This window comes from Vipera ursinii (genome assembly GCF_947247035.1).
Source record: "Vipera ursinii genome assembly, chromosome: 1".
Lineage (NCBI taxonomy): Eukaryota > Metazoa > Chordata > Lepidosauria > Squamata > Viperidae > Vipera > Vipera ursinii.
The window spans coordinates 278,122,620-278,144,024 of NC_139512.1; the positions used below are offsets into that span (position 1 = coordinate 278,122,620).

General features: G+C 38.9%; 1 protein-coding gene across 6 annotated transcripts in view; it reads left to right on the forward strand.

Annotated features, from left to right (window-relative positions):
* The window catches only part of MAP3K4 (mitogen-activated protein kinase kinase kinase 4), a 71,543-nt gene that overhangs the window by 32,619 nt on the left and 17,519 nt on the right, over positions 1 to 21,405 (forward strand). For 3 of the 6 annotated variants that reach the window (XR_014493688.1, XM_083372892.1, XM_083372895.1), the window contains exons 5-17: positions 1,072 to 1,215; positions 2,876 to 3,033; positions 4,296 to 4,412; positions 5,065 to 5,164; positions 5,251 to 5,334; positions 5,781 to 6,047; positions 7,157 to 7,306; positions 9,610 to 9,771; positions 11,754 to 11,887; positions 13,730 to 13,808; positions 14,043 to 14,121; positions 16,317 to 16,413; positions 18,405 to 18,505. Coding sequence is in view for 5 of the 6 variants with exons in the window: in XM_083372892.1 (XP_083229018.1) it covers positions 1,072 to 1,215; positions 2,876 to 3,033; positions 4,296 to 4,412; positions 5,065 to 5,164; positions 5,251 to 5,334; positions 5,781 to 6,047; positions 7,157 to 7,306; positions 9,610 to 9,771; positions 11,754 to 11,887; positions 13,730 to 13,808; positions 14,043 to 14,121; positions 16,317 to 16,413; positions 18,405 to 18,505 (1,672 nt within the window). In the remaining variant the exon portion in view is untranslated. Of the gene's footprint in view, positions 1 to 1,071; positions 1,216 to 2,875; positions 3,034 to 4,295; positions 4,413 to 5,064; positions 5,165 to 5,250; positions 5,335 to 5,780; positions 6,048 to 7,156; positions 7,307 to 9,609; positions 9,772 to 11,753; positions 11,888 to 13,729; positions 13,809 to 14,042; positions 14,122 to 16,316; positions 16,414 to 17,388; positions 17,506 to 18,404; positions 18,506 to 21,405 lie in introns of all 6 variants that reach the window. The other 3 variants (XM_083372896.1, XM_083372893.1, XM_083372894.1) reach the window with 3 other exon arrangements.

Below are 21,405 nucleotides of genomic sequence, written 5' to 3' on the forward strand. Positions count from 1 at the left end.
CACCTCTCCCCCCCCCCAATGTATTGGGCTCCCTCCTCCATCTCCCCTCTTGGGGTAATGATGTTATTTTGTCCACATTGTCATTTTATACTTGAGGATGTGAATGTTTTTATTCTGTAAGCCACCCAAAGTTGTTTGAAACGAGATGGGCGGGCAAATAAATTTAACAGTGATAATGAATAAAAATAAATGTCTATTATTTCTATGTCATTTAGTCAACAAAAAATTTTAGGCTGATAACAAAAATGGCATTTTGATATAGATGGTACCAATAATCCACAATCAGTATCCTCCAAGAAAAAAATGAATAAATGTAGCCAATACTATACTGCTGTGATCCTCCGTAGTATGCTGAATATATGATTGGCTGAGTTATTGACAAATTATAACTGCTTTGGTCTTAAATGTAAACCACAAGTATTCAGTAGTCAAGCAAATATTTAAAAAAATGCTGAATGTAGAGGGATAATAGTACTTGCTGAATTCCATGAGACAAAAACATTATAGCAGGAGGCCTTGTAAAGATGGAAAACGGATGACAGAGGGCTTAGATTCATACTCTGTAGAATATGAGCCTTGGTGGAGCAGTGGGCTAATGCCTCCTTAAGTAACACCAGCTGCCTGCAATTAGTGCAGGTTCGAGTCCCACCAGGCTCAAGGTTGACTCAGCCTTCCATCCTTCCGAGGTAGGTAAAATGAGGACCCAGATTGTTGGGGGCAAGAAGCTGACTTTGTAATAATGCCGCTTGGGGGGGGGGGGCGAAAGCCCTAATAAGCAGGCATATACATAGAATGAAGGCTATTGCTAAGCACATTGATTTGTGCTTTAGATTGTAAGCCGCCCTGAGTCTTCGGAGAAGGGCGGGATATAAATGAGATTAAAGTAAAATAAATAAATAAATAAATCAGCTGTTCTACCAATTTGGGTTTTATTTTGCATCACCCCTTTTATCTCACGGACTAGCAGAACTTAAAGACGATGGATATTTATAGAATTTGCTCTGTAGAAACAGTTTTTGCATTTTGCAGCACGAAAACACCAGATTGATCGGTGTGCTGTTTCTCTTGCAGCTCGTGCGAGAGTGTAAAGAGGTTCTAAAAGGTGGCCTCTTGATGAAGCAATATTATCAGTTTATGTTACGCGAGGTTGTCGATGACCTTCAGAACCACTGCAACATTGACTCTTTCGAAGAAGACTTGCATAAGATGTTAATGGTAACTAACAATTCAGTGTAATATCTGATGATCTGAGTTCCATTTGGTTATTTTTAGATGGTTTCGATTAGCAAAGAACTTTCCTACCCTGCAAAAACCTGCATTTAGTATTTCAACCATATATATAGATACATAACGGGGAATGCGCTAACTATGTGCTACCTATTCTGTAGACTACATGAGACAGTGAAGCAGGACTATCAGAAAATAAAAGTAGTTGCTTCTTCTATATTTGAAGCACACCCTTGATATTTTATACATTGCCTGCTACTCTTGAGACTGCAGCTCTGAAGAGAGAGATTCTGGCTTCTAAGGATACATATATATATATATATATATATATATATATATATATATATATATATATATATATATATATATATATACACAACATTAGGGAGCAAACAGTCATAAAATGCAATAAATCATGACAAATTGTTCCACGGATATTTAGCCCTTGTAAAACTCAAACCAGACAAGCTGACAAATTTGACCATGTACCTATGAGAACAACTAGGTCTTCCAAGCCTTAAAAAGTGCAGGCAGGATCAAGACCTTCTGGGACTCAAAAGGAAATAATCATTTCAAAGGCAGGGCACCGTGACAGAAAGCATGGTTAGAACCATGTATGCTTTCCAGGAAGGACATTGTAATGACAAGTTAATATGACCCCATCCAAAAATTGCAGGGAGCTTACCCTTTGCTGATTTTACTGGCCCTGCAGAATTGAAGGAACGCACATTATCTGCCATCATCTGCCAGGATAACTAGGCCCACAGAGAAAGAGATGTCTTTTTCCCCCAGGCAAGGAACAGATAAATCTTCCTTCAGTGTTCAAAGTGCAGCTCTTGGCAGTAGCAAGTCTATTTCTTTGAGTCATCAGTAGACTCTCTTTTTGGTGTTCAAAGCCACAGGTATGTTGAAGGTCCATTTAATTTACACATTATAGTTGACCAGTGCCATTGATTAAATTAAGAACAGGTAGTCCTCGACCTATGACCACAATTAAGCCCAACATTTCTGTTGTTAAGTGAGACATTTATTAAGTGAGTTGTGCCCCCATTTTACAAGATTTTTTTGGCCATAGTTAAGTGAGTCACTGCAGTTAATAAGTTAGTAACACGGTTGTTAAGTGAATATGGATACTCCATTGATTTGGCTTGTCAAAAGGTTGCAAAAGGTGATCACATGACACAGCACCAATCATAATGGGGAACCAGTTGCCAAGCATCTGAATTTTGATTATGTGATCAGGGGACTGCTACAAAGATTGTAAGTGTGAAAAACGGCCATAAGTCACTTTCCCAGTGTTGTTGTAACTATGAATGGTCACTAAATGAACTGTTGTAAGTAGAAGACTACCTGTACAGAATTCCTTATGTGAAAGTATCCCTTTTCCAAGCCAATGAGGCCTCTCTTGAGGTTTCCAGTATTTTTGAGGGAATTCTGTGTTTTGATTGGCATGGAGGTTGGGGGAATGTAGTTCTCACCAGGAACATGAAGATTGACAAAACGGTTTTTTTTGGAGAGAGGAGAATTGTAAGCAACGTTCGGTTTTATAAAATTAACATGATATTATGGATGAGGATTTTTTCTTTGCTGTGAAATAACTTTTTAAATGGCTTTCCCTACTATTTTTTTTCCCCCTCTGGGTTACAAGGTTTATTTTGATTACATGCGAAGCTGGATCCAAATGCTACAGCAGTTACCTCAGGCATCTCATAGTTTAAAGAATCTTTTGGAAGAAGAATGGAATTTCACCAAAGAAATAACGCCTTATATACGAGGCGGTGAAGCTCAAGCTGGAAAACTATTCTGGTAGAATTGCATTACTACTACGAATCTTCTGTTTGATTTAACTATTTCAATAAGTGAAAATTCACACTTTTGAGGAAAAAAATAGTTCTAGTTTAAAATTTCTGGGGTTTATTTTAAGGACAAAACTATGACTTTTTAATACTACATTTCCATTAACAATTATAATAATTTTTAATAAGTTGCTTTTATGTCTCCCAGTTTTTTTGTTCTATCAAATTGAAAGTTGTTCTTTTTAATGATAACTAAAACTCCTAGTTTGATTTTAATTTTATTTGAATAATTTTAATGGAAGATATTTATTCAGAATATATCTACTTACTATTAGCTCTGTTCTTGGTGCTTTCACTCAGTGTTCCACATTTCAAATAGAGTCATTAAAGGACGGGCAAGAGTGCCTATCTAGGAGTATTGATTTTCATTCGCTGCTTCTTTTCCAAAACACTTATCCGATGTTTTGGCACGGCAATATCTTATTGAGAAAATACTAGGTTGCCTTGCTATTCTTTTACAGATTAAAGAGTGTTACAGGGCAGATATGTAATCTATTGCAGGAGTTTTCAAACTTAGCAATATGCTGGCTGAGGAATTCTGGGAGTTGAACTCCATAAGTCTTAAAGTTGCCAAGTTTGTAGACCCCTGATCTATGGCTTCCTTGAATGCAAATGTGGCTGTGATAATAGTGGCACATGGCCTTTATATCTGCTTACGTGTGCTGTGTTTAGCCATGTAGAAAAAATTGTTTATAATTATAGCTGTGATGAAAATTCACAATGCAAAATTAAGATCATGTTCTAAAAGTGGCAGCAATTTTCTTAGCTATATTTTTTTTAAAAAAAAACACACACCAACCCATTTGAAATCAGGATAAGAAGTATTTGATTTTATCCAACAGCTTTATTTACCTCTTATGTAAATAAATAAAAAAATGATATTAATCCTTTTTTTTAAATAAATGCATCTTTATTTTTTTTAATTCAAACTACCCCAAAATAAGATGGGGAGGAAAAAGTAAGATGAGAGGAATTTAAATATCATATACTTATATCTGAATTACTGCATTACCTTGTAGTGCAGAGATGCAGAACATATGTTTGCAGAACCCTAATTTCCAGAGCCTGAGTCAGTCTGGAATGAGAAATGTTAGATTTTGCGGTAAGCAACATTTGGAGGGCCAGTGTTCCTTTATCTTTATTATAGTTCCAGGAAAGGAACTTTTCGGTGTGTAAACTTTCTCAGTAGTGACTGTTTTATTTTCGTTGTAGTGACATTGCAGGAGTACTGTTAAAATCAACAGGAATCTTTTTGGACTCTGGCTTACAAGAGAGCTGCAATGAATTTTGGGCTAGTGCTGATGACAGTGCTGCTTCAGATGAAATCAGGTATTCCTCCTTGAAAAATGTTCATGTATGGATAAAGCACATTGTTCATACAGATTAGCGTTAATGAGGAATATACTTAAGAGGAGGAGAACAATTTTCTGAAGAAGAGGTGACTGTGCATCGTTGGGATATTGTGCTTTCAGTGAATCGAGTGAGGTTCATCATCACCTGATATTATTTCATTATAAACTGCTGTTGTGTGTGGTTATAATTCCATGTGTGCAACTAGAGTCATAATTTTGAGATTGGCAGCTATATAAATAGGTACGATCAATAACAGATAGTCCTTGTTTCGTGACTGCCTCCTTTAGTGACTGCTAATACAACAGTGATCTAAAATAACTTTACGACATTTCCTTTTGTCTTATAACGTATAACCTTTTGGGACTGTGGAGCAAAGGAAAACTGAAATAAGATCATAAGCCCAGTTGCTCTTTACCTGATAATTATTTTGCTTCATGACTGTGTTGCCAGTCCCAATTGTGATCGCTAACAAGAACTGCCTGTAAATAAAATAGGTATTTTAGCAGTCGTAATTGCATTTTTAGCTTCTTGTTTGCGCATATTTGCCTTCTTCACTTACATGCTCTTTTTCCAAATTGGAATATTGAAATGAAAGGTATTGCGAATGCATTTTGTTTGATTTTTGTAGGAGGTCTGTTATAGAAACCAGCCGGGCACTGAAAGAGCTATTTCATGAAGCTAGAGAGAGAGCATCGAAAGCTCTTGGCTTTGCCAAGAGATTAAGAAAGGTAAACAAATTAGACCAAATCCAGTTGCATTTACATGCTAAGCCGTTCATTTGTAACAAAATGTACTTTTCTCACCATATTTGTAGGACCTTGAAATAGCTGCAGAGTTCACGATATCTGCCTCTGTGAGGGATTTCCTTGCTGCTCTGAAAGCACAGCAGTACACAAAGGTAAAAAAAAACAGTCCAGAGGCTACATAGCATGGGAATATTAATGGAAAGAGTCCTTGAACTTACTCAGAAATTTGGATACATGGGATTGTAGTTTGCTAAATGGGAAGACAAATGTCTGCTGTTTCTAGATTCTTATCAAGGCTAGATTGCTAACAACCCGGTAATGGCAATATAAACATTTTTGCATATGGAATTGTCTCAGTTCAAACCTCACATAGGAACTCCCATAATTATGTCTCTGAAAACTTTTTGCACATCGAAGAAACAAAAGAAGTCTGTGTTGAGGGCAGTGAAGGAGGGGGGGCGATTATAGTGGTTACAAATCTGTTTTATTATGCATAAAAATGTGTTTGCTTTGACCTCTCCACCAAACAGAGGAAATTATGAAAATGGGATATGGATCACCTTGTTCGCTATTTTGACCCCTTTGATTTGTTTTACAGGTACAAATTCCTGGGCTTGAAAATTTACAAATCTTCGTGCCAGATAATTTTGCACAGGAAAAGTCTTTTATCTTGCAGTTGCTTAATGCAGCTGCTGGAAAAGATTGCTCAAAAGATTCTGATGAGGTTGCAGGTGAACCGTTTTTACTGATGACAAAATACAGTGAAAAAGACCAAGAATTTGATGACAGCTGGAGCACTTGGGAAGGACAGCCAATCAAAATAGTTCCTCAAGTGGAAACTATTGATACACTGAGAAGTATGAAGGTAAAGTCTTTCTGTGTTAACTAATACATGGACTCAAATGCTGGGTGATGTTTAATGTGTTCTAAATTATATTTGAAATATTACTACCATAAGGTCCTGGGTATTTAATAATGTTGGTTTATCTTGTTAGGTATTCTAAATGTGGTTAAAGGAATGAGGAGACAGTGAATTCTAGTCCTTCTTTTGGCACAAAGCCAGCTGGGTGGCTTTGGGCCAATCACACACACACCACCCATAGAAAAGAAATCACAGCAATCCATTTCTGACAAATTTTGGCAAGAAATCTGCAGGGATTTGTCTAACTAATTGCCTGACAATTGTGATCTGATGGCACAAATAAAAATTGTGTAGTATTTTCATGTTGTAAAAAAAACAAAAACCCTTTCATCTTTTTTAATTTCCTCAAGTAACAACACATGTAAATGTAATTAAAATTCCAATGAGAATGATGGCGTTTTGACAAATGGGATATATCAGCATATTTTTTTAGCACAAAAGATTCTCGTTCCTCTATTAGCAACTTCCAGTAAATATTTGGACAAACCTTATGCACAGAAATCTGCTTCTGTTTATAAAATTGCTACTTAATTGATCGTAATGAGAGAAGTCTTTAGAAAATCCAAATCTGTAACTGATTTTAAGTTGATTAATTTTCTGGGAAGAAAAGTTCCATTCTTGGAATATTTAAGGTAAAGGTAAAGGTTCCCCCGCACATACGTGCTAGTCGTTTCCAACTCTAGGGGCTGGTGCTCATCTCCGTTTCAAAGCTGAAGAGCCAGCGCTTGTCCAAGGATGTCTCTGTGGTCATGTGGCCAGCATGACTAGACGCCGAAGGCGCGCTGTTACCTTCCCACCGTAGTGGTCCCTATTTTTCTACTTGCATTTTTTACGTGCTTTCGAACTGCTAGGTTGGCAGAAGCTGGGACGAGTAACAGGCGCTCACTCTGCTACGCGGCACTCAGGATTCGACCCACCAAACTGCCGATCTTCTGATCGACAAGCTCAGCATCCTAACCCACTGAGCCACCACATCCCTTATTGGAATATTTAGAGTGATTCAAATGATTTGAATACTATTTTCAGCACCACTCTGTTCTCTTTTGTCCTAGGTTGACAACCTCCTCCTCGTGGTAATGCAGCCGATTCATCTGGTGAACCAGAGAAAAGCCTTTCAGCAGTTACTTGAAGGATTGATCTCTTTGCAGCAGGAGCAAACTTCCAGCCAACCAGTAATTGCCAAAGCTTTGCAACAGTTGAAGGTATATCTCTTTCTAATCTATTATCTCCTAGGCCATTGGTGCACAGCTAGGGCCCATTTCGACCTCTGGCCTTCAGCTTCCAAAATTCCTGAGAGAGCATAGCTGACTCAAGAATTCTGGGAGTTTAGGCCTCCAGGTGGTAAAGTGACCATAGTTGCCCACTCCTGGTCTAGGCTGTTGATTCTAATTCATTTACAGGGAGTGCAGAATTATTAGGCAAGTTGTATTTTTGAGGATTAATTTTATTATTGAACAACAACCATGTTCTCAATGAACCCAAAAAACTCATTAATATCAAAGCTGAATATTTTTGGAAGTAGTTTTTAGTTTGTTTTTAGTTATAGCTATTTTAGGGGGATATCTGTGTGTGCAGGTGACTATTACTGTGCATAATTATTAGGCAACTTAACAAAAAACAAATATATACCCATTTCAAATATTTATTTTTACCAGTGAAATCAATATAACATCTCAACATTCACAAATATACATTTCTGACATTCAAAAACATAACAAAAACAAATCAGTGACCAATATAGCCACCTTTCTTTGCAAGGACACTCAAAAGCCTGCCATCCGTGGATTCTGTCAGTGTTTTGATCTGTTCACCATCAACATTGCGTGCAGCAGCAACCACAGCCTCCCAGACACTGTCAAGTCCTTCTTTTGACCCATTTTGCCAAAGGAAAGGAAGTTGCCTAATAATTATGCACACCTGATACAGGGTGTTGATGTCATTAGACCACACCCCTTCTCATTACAGAGATGCACATCACCTAATATGCTTAATTGGTAGTAGGCTTTCGAGCCTATACAGCTTGGAGTAAGACAACATGCATAAAGAGGATGATGTGGTCAAAATACTCATTTGCCTAATAATTCTGCACTCCCTGTATCATTTCAACATATATAATAAACCAATTAGATCTGCTTTTCCATAGAAAGTCAGCAAGACAATATTTGCTCTGCAGTTTTACAGATTGATGTAAATTTCCTAGAACTGTTGAGAGAGAATGGCTTATGAATTTGCAAGTAAGTTGAACGTGACATACAGTATGGATTGCTTGTACTGATTAGGCAGCAGAACTGTCTCTTATTTTGATACATACTCAAAACTTTTCCATAAGTGCTGCATAAAAGGAAGTGGTAACAGAACCTTTAAAAAAAAATATATGCAACTCTGAGGAGTTATTAGTATACTCCTAACATGATTGAAAACAATATAAACAATATAACTGTATAATTATAAAGTTTGTGTAAGAGATGTAAAAGTTTTCATGTCCACAACTCAATAGTCTGATGTACCTCCCAAAAGAATACATATCATGTTACCCATGAATTTTTTTTAGTTGTTAATATTGTATTTCTACACACCTTGATAGAAATAATTCCATTAATTTCAATGAGGCTAACTCCAGTTAAATGTATACAGGTACTCCTTGACATTTTTTTTTATTTTTTATTTTAATCCCATTTATATCCCGTCCTTCTCCGAAGACTCAGGGCGGCTTACAATTTAAAGCACAAATCAATGTGCTTAGCAATAGCCTTCGTTCTATGTATATGCCTGCTTATTAGGGCTTTTGCCCCCCCCCCCCAAGCGGCATTATTACAAAGTCATCTTATTGCCCCCAACAATCTGGGTCCTCATTTTACCTACCTCGGAAGGATGGAAGGCTGAGTCAACCTTGAGCCTGGTGGGACTCGAACCTGCACTAATTGCAGGCAGCTGGTGTTACTTAAGGAGGCATTAGCCGACTGCTCCACCAAGGCTCATATGACCAGAATATAGGTAGTCCTTGACTTATAAGCAGAATTATTACAAGAATTTCAGTCATAAGTCATGACAGTGATAAGTTGAGGCACCTAGAGGACTGCACCTGATTTTACAACCATTTTTACAGTGGTCATTAAGTAAATAACATGGTCATAGGTTCAAATCAGTTGTAAGTTTGAACCCATCCTCCTATATGGGCATTTTTGTGCCAGAAACTGGCAAATTAAGTGACTGCAGCACACAACAACCAGTTGTAAATGTGAGGCAGGAGAGCCAGAGTGACATTTTACAATGGTCAGAAGTACTTTATTGACTTTAAAGCACCTTTTCCTGTCGTAACTCTGTTTTTTAAAAACTGGCTGTAAGTTGAGGTCTACCTGCCCAGGTTGCAGTACTACCCCTTAATTCTAGATTAATGATCTAAATAGCAAAGATGTAGGCATTTATCTTTAGTGTTAATATTGCAGAGTTTTGTGACTTTACATTCCAAACGTATCAGCAGAGCTTTTTCCCCCGCATTTCCCAGAGCGATGCTTTACATCTGTGCAATAAGATCAGCAGTGCCATTGACAGAGTTGATCATATGTTCACCTCTGAATTTGATGCTGAACTTGATGAATCGGAATCTGCCACCTTGCAGCAATATTACAGAGAAGCCATGATTCAGTGTTACAACTTCGGCTTTGAGGTGGGTCCAAGAGAAATTTCTTTTGCTTTTTCAGAGAAAAAGGAAATCATATATTTTAACTAAACACTGGCAAACTGATGCTTCATCTCAACCTTTTTATAGCTGTTACATACAAATCAACACACAGGAAAAAATAGACCTAGGATGGTATAATAGTTACGGTAACAGACTGGAAATGAGAAATCTCAGATTCTAGCTGGATGATGGCTAGATGATTGGGGCTTATTACTCTTTCTCAGCCTAACCTACCTCGGAGAGTGGTGGTTGTGAGAGAAAATAAGCATGACTTGAAGAGATCCAGATTGGTCTAGTGGTTAAGGCACCAGGCTAGAAAGCGGTAGGCTGTGAGTTCAAGTCCTGCCTTAGTCATGAAAACCAGCTCGGTGATCACTGTCAGCCCAACTCACCTCACAGGATTGTTGTTATGGGGAAAATAAAGAGGAGGAAGACGTTCGCTGCCTGCCTGCCTTGAGCTATTTGTAAAAATAATAAAGGCACAGGACGCAAATTAAATAAATGCTACGCACATTACCTTGATCTGTACAAAAAGGCAGAATACAAATCTAATGTATAAACACAAATGTTGGTCACGATCAGAATACATGCTTTTTTGAAAACCAAGGCTGTTTTTTTTTTGTTAAGATGAAAGTAGATGCATTGTATGTATGTTGGTAACACCAAGAATAACTTCCTGATTGCCAGCATATATTATCCAAGTAGAAGACCTATCCCCGCTAATAATGCCATGATTTACCCTGCTGAGACAATTCAGTGTTGTATATTATGTGCGTGACAGAAAGCACCAACCTTGCCTGCTTTGACAGAGACTGCTGCATTTTGGAAGAAATGATTGATCTTTTTCTTTTAAAAGCAGTCAGTTCCAGTGGTGCTTATAGGGTGCACTGTGTGGCTCCAAACCTATTTGTTGTTTGCTTGTTAGCTAAAGGTATGTCCCACCTTTTTCTGTAGGAGCTCAGGAGAGCCTTCAAAGCATTTCTCCCTCCTATTTTTCTCCATAACAAGGACCCTTGTGAGGAAGGTTGGGCTGAAAGAAAGAATGCCTAGCTCAAAGTCACCCTTCCGTGGCTTGAAGGAAAATTTAGAACTTGAGTCTCTCCACTCCGCACCTCCGATCCAAACCCTTAAGCCAGGAGTGTCAAATTCGATTTCATTGAGGGCCGCATCAGCATCGCGGTTGCCTTCAAGGGGCCGGGTGGGTGTGGCCTTAGTGGGCGTGGCCTGGGTGGGCATGGCCAGAGTGCGTATGGCCTACTGGGTGGGCATGGCCAGCTCTACATCGTTCGCATCAAGGGTGCCTATGGGGGCCTGGGCAGGAGTGGGACAGATCTGAGGGTCTCTGGCAGAAGGAGGGTCTCTGGGCCAGGGCCAAGGCAGAGGGGGCCGTTCCCTCACTGTTTCCAGGATGGCTTCGCGGGTCAGATCCGGCCCCTGGGCCTTGTGTTTGACATGTCTGCCTTAAGCCCTGCACCATGTTGGCTGTCTCTTTTGTTAGTTGTTTATGAGAAGGTTCCAGAAGTAGGAGAGAGGTCCCAGTAGTCCCTAATGTTTCTAGTAAGATCCAGACGTGTAAAACATTTGCAATTTCGTCGTATCTCAGCTAGACCAGTTAGATTCTGGGTAGCAGGATGAGACTACTTTCAGGTTAAAAATTGGGAGGTATATACTAACCACATTTGGATGATGCCCCCAGTCTTTTTCCGGGAGAGGCCATTACCTGTCAATCATAGAGGTCTTCCTCTGCCTTCAAAGCAAGGTACCTCCCAAAGTGCACCCATCACCGTTGTAATTGAATCCATCCATCTTGCTGCTGGTTACCATCTTCTCTTTCCTTCCACCTTTCCTGGAATTTTATTTAGAGTAATATGTCCAGAGTAGGATAATTTGAGTCTGATTGCTCACCATTAGCTTGTTCTAACCATTGAATGCTCATTATCTGGACTGATCATTTAAATCTATTGTAGTATCACAAAGAAGTCATCCGACTAATGTCTGGAGAATTTAGACAGAAAATAGGAGACCAGTATATCAGTTTTGCAAGAAAATGGATGAATTACGTTCTCACTAAATGTGAGAGTGGACGAGGCACCAGACCCAGGTAATGACAAAGTAAATGCTTTTTAAATGTTTTTTGTCCCTTTCATTTCTGTGCAGTGTATATCTTAAAACACAGAAGAGAATTGCTGTCTAGATGACCTTGATTTAATTAGTGTTGATTAAATTATCAAATAACAACTAATGCAATGCCCATGTATTAAATAACCAACTACAGTTTAGAATGTAATCCACTATTGCCTCAGTTAAGATGTACACTTGGGCTTTATGAATTATGTGGGAAGTGAAAGTATAGTTAAAAGTATATTGTGACATTGCAGTTTTTAGCTGTCCTTACTATGGGAACTTCCTTTCTAATACACTGATTTTGAAGTACTGCTAAGAGTACTGTAATATGCTTTACATGGCTTTGCCCTGGAAAAGCATTTGGAAGCAGCAACTGGTCAAACATGTCAAAAAATACACAAAATTATGTGCCTCCCAGTGTCTGCGTGCCTCCTTCTGCCTGCACGAAATACCTAGATATAAGTTGTTCTCCTAAAACTGAGGACGGAATGGAACAAAGCAGATCTCTGTGGGGCAGAGTTCCAAAGCATGGAGGTAGAAATCCATAATGCCATCTTCCAAAATCCTATTGGGTGACATTTTGTAAAGATGGGACCTGGAGGGGCCTTGCCCTATTATGTGGGGCTTTAAAAGTCATATCAGCACCTTTGAATTGTATCCAAAAGACCACTGGCAACCAGTGCAGCTTTCAAAACAGCACAGGGTCACCAGAGTCTAATGGAATACACTCCTCACTGCTCCAGCTGACACATATGCCAGTTGCTACTTCCCAGTGCTTTTCCAGGGCGACCCCATGTAAAGCATATTACTGTTACTCTTAGCAGGAGGTGGTTAAGGCATGAATAACCCTGCATATTTAAAGCAAAAATGCCAAATTGGCTTATATCTAATTGGCTGATATCCACTGTTTTTTCAGAGTTGAGCTCTACTCTGGTTCTTGATTTTGTCAGTCCAAATATCAGCAGTTTCCCCCCATTTGTTTGTTTGGAGGGCATTTTGATCATTTTTTACCGAATCTTATTTTTCATCTAAAAAATGATGGCCCTTAGAAAAATGTGAGGGATCCATGCGATTTCTTTTTATAAAGCACCTTTAATGAAACGTGTGGAAGTTACTGTTTCTGATTAATAGTTTTAAAGTAGCTTTAGGTATGCAACCTTGAATTAATCCTATTAACTTAAATTACAAATACCTGAAAGGCAAGGGTTAGGTAGCATAACAGAGAATTATTATAGGTCAGTGATGAGGAACCTTTTAGAGACCGAGTGCCGCCAAACCAGCCCCCACCCACCCCGCCCTGCTCTGCCTACCCGCAGGGCCACCCATTGCCTCCCCAGCTCGCCGATCGCCCAGGTGGCCCAGCAGTGCCATGGCAGCTACATCCTCTGTCCGCGCCCCGCAGCATCAACTGCGCACAAAGGGGTGTGACAGCGCAGTCTTGTCCCCGCTGCCTGGCTGCCATGTCCTTGGCTGCGCTGCTCCTTGCGGGCCGCGCTCGGGGGTGTCTCTCTTCCAGGGAGGGCTGCTGGTGAGGGGGCCGCGGAGGGGAGGCCGGGCAGAGGCAATGGATTTTCTTGATGATTTTCTTGATGACCGTGTGATTTGCTTCATGACCATGTGATTCAGACTACAGTTGTGATTTGCTTAAAAACTGCTGTAAAATCAGTTAATAAACAACAACACCTGGTCCAGTTACATGAGTGACTTGGCTTACCACCACAATTGCGACCAAAGTTCCGGTCCCAGTTGAGGAGTAACCTGTATGCTCAATAGGGCTTTTGGTAGAAACATCAACAAATAATTTCTTTCTGTTGGACAGGTGGGCAACGCAGGGGTTTGATTTTCTTCAAGCCATTGAACCAGCCTTTATTTCTGCTCTGCCCGAAGACGATTTCTTGGTATGCTGTTAATTAATCATGCATTTCAAATGGATAAACATTGCCAACTATATATGAAACCAGTGGCTGTTCTGCTAAAAAAAAGGATTTTAATGGTTTCTTCTTATTAATTTAATTAATGGCTCAATTTATATTAAATTAATGTAATGGGTCCCCAGAGTATTTATTGCTCATGGTTTGAAGATACAGCAGTATGGCTTGCAATGGTTTTGTTCTGTTTTTTTTTTTAACCAGAGTTTGCAGTCATTGATGAATGAATGTATCGGCCATGTTATTGGAAAGCCTCACAGTCCTGTTACAGGTTTGTACCTTGGTAAGGCAGCAGCTGTAGTCTTTTTCTATGGAAGTTTGAAGCTAATGGCTTGGGGAAATGGATATGATGTAGGTTGTTGTTGTTGTTGTTAGTTGTGAAGTCGTGTCTGACCCATCGCGACCCCATGGACAACGTTCCTCTAGCTCTTCCTGTCCTCTACCATCTTCTAGAGTCCATTTAGGCTCACACCTACTGCTTCAGTGACTCCATCCAGCCACCTCATTCTTTGTCGTCCCCTTCTTCTCTTGCCCTCAACCTTTCCCAGCATGAGGCTCTTCTCCAGTGAGTCAGTCCTTCTCATTAGATGGCCAAAGTATTTGAGTTTCAACTTCAGGATCCGGCCTTCTAAAGAGCAGTCAGGGTTGATCTCCTCTAGGACTGACCGGTTTGATCGCCTTGCAGTCCAGGGGACTCGCAGGAGTCTTCTCCAGCACCATAGTTCAAAGGCTTCAATGATCTAGGTTATTTGGAAATAAAATGAAACACTGATTTAGTAACAATTACAAGGTGGATAGCAACATTAGCAACTTTAAAATATGAGGTTCCAGGCCTGGATTTAAAAATAGAAGCAAGAAAGAGAAGACAAAACAGACGAAGAGTGATTTTATCAGAATGACATTAGGCATGGAGCCATGTTGCTTTTCCAAGGTGCAGGCATTCTGGAGTCTGGGCACAGCAGCTGAGAAGGCTGTCTCGCACATTCCAGTCAAATGAGTCTTGGAAATCAGGAAATGCAACAGGGTCTTTCCAGATGATCTCAAAGAGTGGGCAGCTTCACATGGGAGGTCGTGGCATTTTAGGAATCCTGGCGCAGATTGTTCAAGGCTGCATTGGTAATGAGCAGTTTTTCAAATGAGCTCTGAAACTAAAAGCCCAGTGGATAACAATGGAGTTGCATGTTTTGGATAACTCCTGGCAGCCCATAGCTTTGCTGCTGCATTTTCTACTGATTGAAGTTTTTGGATCCTCTTCAAAGGCTTCCCCCACTGGGCACATTATTGCAGTCTTCTATTCATCTTAACATGGATCTAAAGCATTTGTAATCAAGAGGAACGAACTAGAATGTACTTTCTTACAGTTGTCATAAAATCCAGATATTTAGCTACCGCTGTGCATTTCTTTCACAGGATCCTATCTGAGATTCCTTAATTTTGAGTACATATTATGCCTTGCAAACTTAAGTTTAGCCCATTGAGTGTCTGTTCTCCAAGTGACTGGAAAGCTAGTCATCATTCACCTGTTACAGTTGGCAAGGAGGTGGAAAAATGATACCATTCTGCTGATTTATTTCATTGGGGGTACAAGCCTATATGATTAAATCTGGAATCTCATTGGCAGGCTGCAGCATGTATTTCACAACTAGGTGTAACTTTCTCTGAAGGAAATGTGTAACAAAGGAGTTGGTTATGTTGAAATAGCATGGCTGCATCTATATGGCTATAGAAAAGAACTATTCAAATACAAGTAATCCTTGTTTAGTAACTACTAAAGTAACTACTTCATTTAGCAACTGTTCAAAGTTGCAACAGTGATAAAATGGTAACTTAACAATCTTCCCATTTACGGCCGTTGTAAGTCTATAAAGCAAAGAAAAGCTGAGTTCAGATAATAAGCCCAGTCACGATTTCACAGCAACCATTTTGCTTAATGTCTGAATTGCTAATCCCATGAGGACTACCTGTAATATTAAAATGAATTTGTTCATCAAAGATGGGCCTGAAAAGTGAGTCACTTCAAACCAGTCCAAGTTAATTGTGAAAATTATGCCTACAGGCAAGTTAAATAGCAGGTAACACCAGCTGGCCAATCTTGTTTGGGCTTGTAAGCAACAACCACTTCTGGGTTGTTGCCTAGAAGACCTCTTGGGTTATGTCTCTGTAGCCCTGAAGACATATTAACCAACTCATCAAGGTTGGAATTGGCTTAGGACTTAGATAACTTTTTACTCTTACCTGTGTTTTTGTTGCTCAGTTTATTACCTTGATTGTTAAAGTTTTCATTTTAGCAGTTTGGTAGACACGTTTGAAGACAAAACCATGGACTGTTTAAAAACAGTTTACAAAATCAGTGAATTTCAGTGCATTCTCTCATTTTTGACAAAGATACTATAACTCAATCAGCATATAATTTAAGGTGTGATTTGATGCTCCCTGTTCCCACACAATTGACCTTTTCTTGCCTCTTTTTGCTTGCAGCTATTCATCGGAATAGTCCTCGCCCCGTGAAAGTACCTCGATGCCATAGTGATCCCCCAAATCCTCACCTCATCATCCCAACACCTGAAGGGTTCAGGTACATAAAGCCTTATCCCAAACTTTATTAACTAATGAAATACAAAAATAAAGGATTTAAAGCAGTTCCAGCAGTATTATTCTCTAGCTGTCCTTCCTCCACTTCTACACTGAAGTACAGTGTTTGCACTCTTGAGAAAAACACAACTTCAACCTTGGTAATGACTTGCTGTTTTGTGTAGTGGGTGCAGCATGCCTGTCTGTAATGGAATTGCACCTTTGACATTACTGAGTGACAAGCCAAGAAGTAATTTAGTTCTTCTTCTTCCTAAGCTGGATTTTTAAATTAAAAGAACACTCTTTATATTGTTGCTTTTTTGTTCTCCAGGGTACAAGGTCTGCAAAGGCAATCAGAACGAAGCAACTCTTCCTTTTTCTACACCTATATGTAACCTAGCTCTATGCTCCTATTTCTGCAGCCTTCTTTCCTTCCTTTCTGAGTGCTCAATCTTGAGATGGTCAAGAAAAGAAGGCTGTGCCTCAGATCAGTCTATCAGACTATATTTATGAATGAGGCCAAGAGAACATGCCTCTGATGCTATTGATGCTGTTTACTATAATTTACTAAAATGCCCACTTGTAAAAGATTGCCAAGGAACTGAGATGGAGAAGATAAGCTTTGGTGGTATTGCATTATCTTCTGTTTCTTAAAATAAACATATGTGTGGATTCATCAATGGCATGGTGGCTTCCATGTTTTGATGTTAGTGGGTTAGTTGAATACATACCCATAAGTTAAAATCCCAAGATACTTCTCAAATAGGCCATGCCCTTCGTTACATTTTTCTTTCTTTCTTTCTGATTTTGACTTTTAGCACTCCATGTTTAGAAATCTTTCTCGTGGGTTAGAAGCCAAGTTTTAACTTTTTACAAGATTTTGGTTTCCAGGCTGCTGTCTTACTTTTTAAAAAAAGAGTCCATTTTAAAGTGGAGCCAGAGCTTTTTTTTTCCCTGAAGCTTTTTTTTCTCGCTGCAGCACAAGGAATATCCCATGTGATGTACGGAACCACTGTAGCCCTGCTTTCAGTCGCCCCACTCCTGTTGGGGGTGACTCAGCTCAGCCAAAACCCATCAGCAGTGCAAATGATCTCAGGTAGCTCTGCTCCCCAGCCTAGCAGACTCATTCTTGTTCATGCCACTCATCCTTAGACCCCAGTAGTTCCTCTTGGTTTCATTTTGTGTTCCCCATGACTGACTTGTTTCCATTCAGAGTGTGAAATTCTTAGACATTTGTATGAAGCGCATGTTCAGCTACATTTTTGATAATGCATGTTTTGTTAAAGAAGTTTGAATTGGTTTTGTTCTGTCTTTGATGCATGCAATTCATTTTGTCTATCTTTTCTGCATTTTTATACCTGTGATTCAAGTCACATGAAATTAGACCAATTATACAGCCAGCACAAATCCACATTTGAGATATGACCAGGGCCAAGAGAACGTATACATGGTGTTATATGCATGTACTTGCAAGCCAGAGATGAAACCAATGCTTCCTAAAACTAAAGTTTGTTTATCTGTCAATTAAAACTCTTTGCAAAAAGCTGGCCTATAGTAATGCCAAAGATTTTGGTCACCAATTTCCTGTGACACCATTGATTATTATTTTTTATTATGCATAAATGCAGCTTAATGCTTGCATTTGTATATGTTGGCTCTTTTTGCATTTAGTTTCACTGATTCTAACATTAAAAACAGTTAAAAACTAGCAGTTTAAGTTCCCTTATTCAGGATTATGGATATGGGGAGATTACACACACACACACAAACACACACACACACACACACACACACTATAGATATAGATAGTATAAGATATAGATATATATTACAAATATTTAGCTTGTTTTTTTTAAACTGTACCTTTGGTTAACATAACCAGGCACGGCTGTGTTCTTACTTGCATTTTCAGTTTCTTGCACCTCAGAAATGGGGGGAGTAAAAGTCCTGATCAGTAAAACAATTGAAGGGTTTTTTTGGTTTTTTAAAAAACAGAGGCTCCAGTGTTCCTGAAAATGATCGTCTGGCTTCAATTGCTGCTGAACTACAGTTTAGATCATTAAGCCGACATTCAAGTCCCACAGAAGAACGAGAAGGTGCTATTATAATGATGATTGTATATGAATACTATTTCCCGTAAAATATATTTATCATATCCTGGTAAGGCTTCTGCTTAACTTTTAGTTTGGTATCCTTACTCTGATATAATTGTGGAGATTTTGACCATATAATATGAGAGTCAGATTTTAAAAACATTTAGAACAGCTTATTTTATTATTAATTCCAGTCTTGAAACTTATTTGTATGGCACTTTCGTTTGAAATTGCCTGGACTTCAACATTGGTAGCTATGACAATAGGTATAACAACTATGTGACCACTAATAAAACCACTTGAGGATCTGCAAGTTTAAAAACCGAAGAGTTAAATTAGCTGGTTTGAAAAGAAGGTTTGAAATAGATTTTCCCAGGAGATAGTCTTTCTGGGATATATATATATGAGCTGATGTTGAGAAGGCTGCTACAAACTTGTTGGTAAAGACATTAAATTAAATACCTATGGAGATTCTCTGTTTTCGAGGTCATGGTTATCCCAAAGGTGTTTTCTTTCAAAAGGCAACTGGACTTTTGCTTCAGTGACTCTCAGGAAGAGGGCTAACAACCACATGACTGCAAGGAGTATAAATCCTTCCATTGTCCGCCATTCAAGTCAGAACTGAAGAAGCTTCTTGGATAAGACGCCAAATATCTTCAGGCAAAACAAGAAAGTTCAGTTGCCTTTTAAAAGAAAGCGTCTTTGCGGCATGAAATTAAAGAAAAATACCCAAGGAAAGCATTCACTAGGAAGCTATCGCTCAAAGAGCATCTTCTTTGGACAGTAAATAGTTGAAGTAAGCAACCTTTCTTTCATCTGTTGCGTCATTTCCCTTTCTGCACATAAATATACAGGCGAAACATGTTTATAAAGCAAATTGCAGTCATGGACCTTAAAGGAACGGAAGAGCCTTTCCTGCAATTTAGCCCATACGTGAATGCCAATAAGATGCAGCTTTGGAAGAGCTCAAACACATATTTTTTTTCGTGTGGAAGACAATAATACTATCCACCTTTTCTAAAACCTTGGCGTATTTGCATCGTCTCCAGAGACGGAGAAAAAAAAAGATGCTTGGTTACTACCTTCGGCTTTTCTTTTGCACAGGTTTACAGAAACTGGGTAATTGCAACAGTACAGTATAATGGAGAAATAGTTTGAAAGATGTGCTCTCACTGAATTTCTTATATAACAGTTTCCTGTTTTCATTTAAAGGGATTAATATCAACCAAAAGTATTCGTATGCTTTTGGAGCTGCCAGAATTGCATATGTGAATCTGGTTCATCTGCTGTTTCTTTGTGCTAAGCTTTCCTAACTTCCTGGCCTCCAGCTTGTTTTAGGTACTACATTCCCATCTACCGTGCCAATGGATGTATTCCATGCTTATGTACTACATAAGTATGATAGAAATTATAGTCCAGTACAGTTAGAAAGCCCAGTTTTGGAGGAATCCAACCTAAATGTATAATAAATTATCTTGACTTAAATATAATCTAGAAAATTGCCAGTTGCTGGATAACTTGCATTTTTGTATGACCCTTCAAGTAATTTGATATGACTATTCAAGCACAAAATGTAAAACAATTAGACATTATTTGTTTCTTATTTAAATCAAGATTCAGTTATTCGAAACAAGGCATTTTGTTTTGCTGAACCTATTGAATTCTGTATGGGATAATTAGGCACAGTTGCTTGAATTTCTTAGTGGCTATGAGTGCATTAGCCATAAATATCCAATAGAGTCTAATAGCTTCAAATAAATAAAGGCTGGGTAAAACACTGGGTAAAGGTCCACAGTTCACCAAATTGGTTTTTAAAATCTATTTTGCTTCTTTTAGTTCTTTAAGCAAGCAGCTGAGCTCTTGGCCCAGGCAGGGACAGGAGTCCCTTTTTTCCCCCTGAAAGTGAAGTAGTCAGTTTCTTGTTGCAAAAATTAGCACTCGTTTCCTTTTTAATTCAAAAAAGCAGCTTCTTTCTAAGATGTCCTTGGGTTTTGAATACCGATAGTCATCCACTTACAACATTTTATTTAGTGACTGTTCAAAGTTACAATGGCCCTGGAAAAAGTGAGTAATGAACAGCTTCACACTTAACAACTGTTGCAGCATCCCTCACTGCGCCTTCCATCTTTCCGAGGTCGGTAAAATGAGGACCCAGATTGTTGGGGGTAATATGCCGATTCTGTAAATTGCTTAGAGAGGGGCTATAAAGCACTATGAAGGGGTATATTAAGTCTTCAGTGCTGTTGCTGTGAATAAAATTGTGATGCTGTGAATAAAATCTGGATGCTTGGCAACTGGTTCATATTTATGATGGTTGCAGTGTCCCGGGGTCACGGCATCCCTTTTGGGTGACCTTGTGTCAACCAAAGTCATTGGGGAAGCCAGATTCACTTAACAGCCATGTTCCTAACTTAACAACTGCAGTGATTCGTAAGAAAGGTTGTAAAATGGAGCAAAATTCATTTCAGAAATGTCTTGCTTAGCCACAGAAATTTGGGCTCCGTTGTGGTTGTAAGTCGAGGATTACCTGTATTCTTTAGTCAGGGTCTGAACATTCAAACTCCATTTCTTGTACAAAGAAAAGGAACACTTTGTATAGTTAAGTTAACCTTCACTAGCCTGTGTGGCTTTTTCTTATTTAATGTGCTCCATTAAATGCAACGTTGCTCGGGTCCACTCCGTTACACTTAATGGAGAGAACGGTCTTCATTTATTTCAATTACTTTGCTCTTCACTTTCCTTTTTAAATAGAAGCTTCTAGTTCTTCACTTTGTTATTTTCTTTTGCACAGGTTTGTTTTTTACATATACCGTTATTATTATTTTTCCCCAGAGTATTCATTTTAAACTATTGCAGTGGAGTCCAAAATGTCTTGTGTGAGCTGTAGCATGCTTCCACTTTAA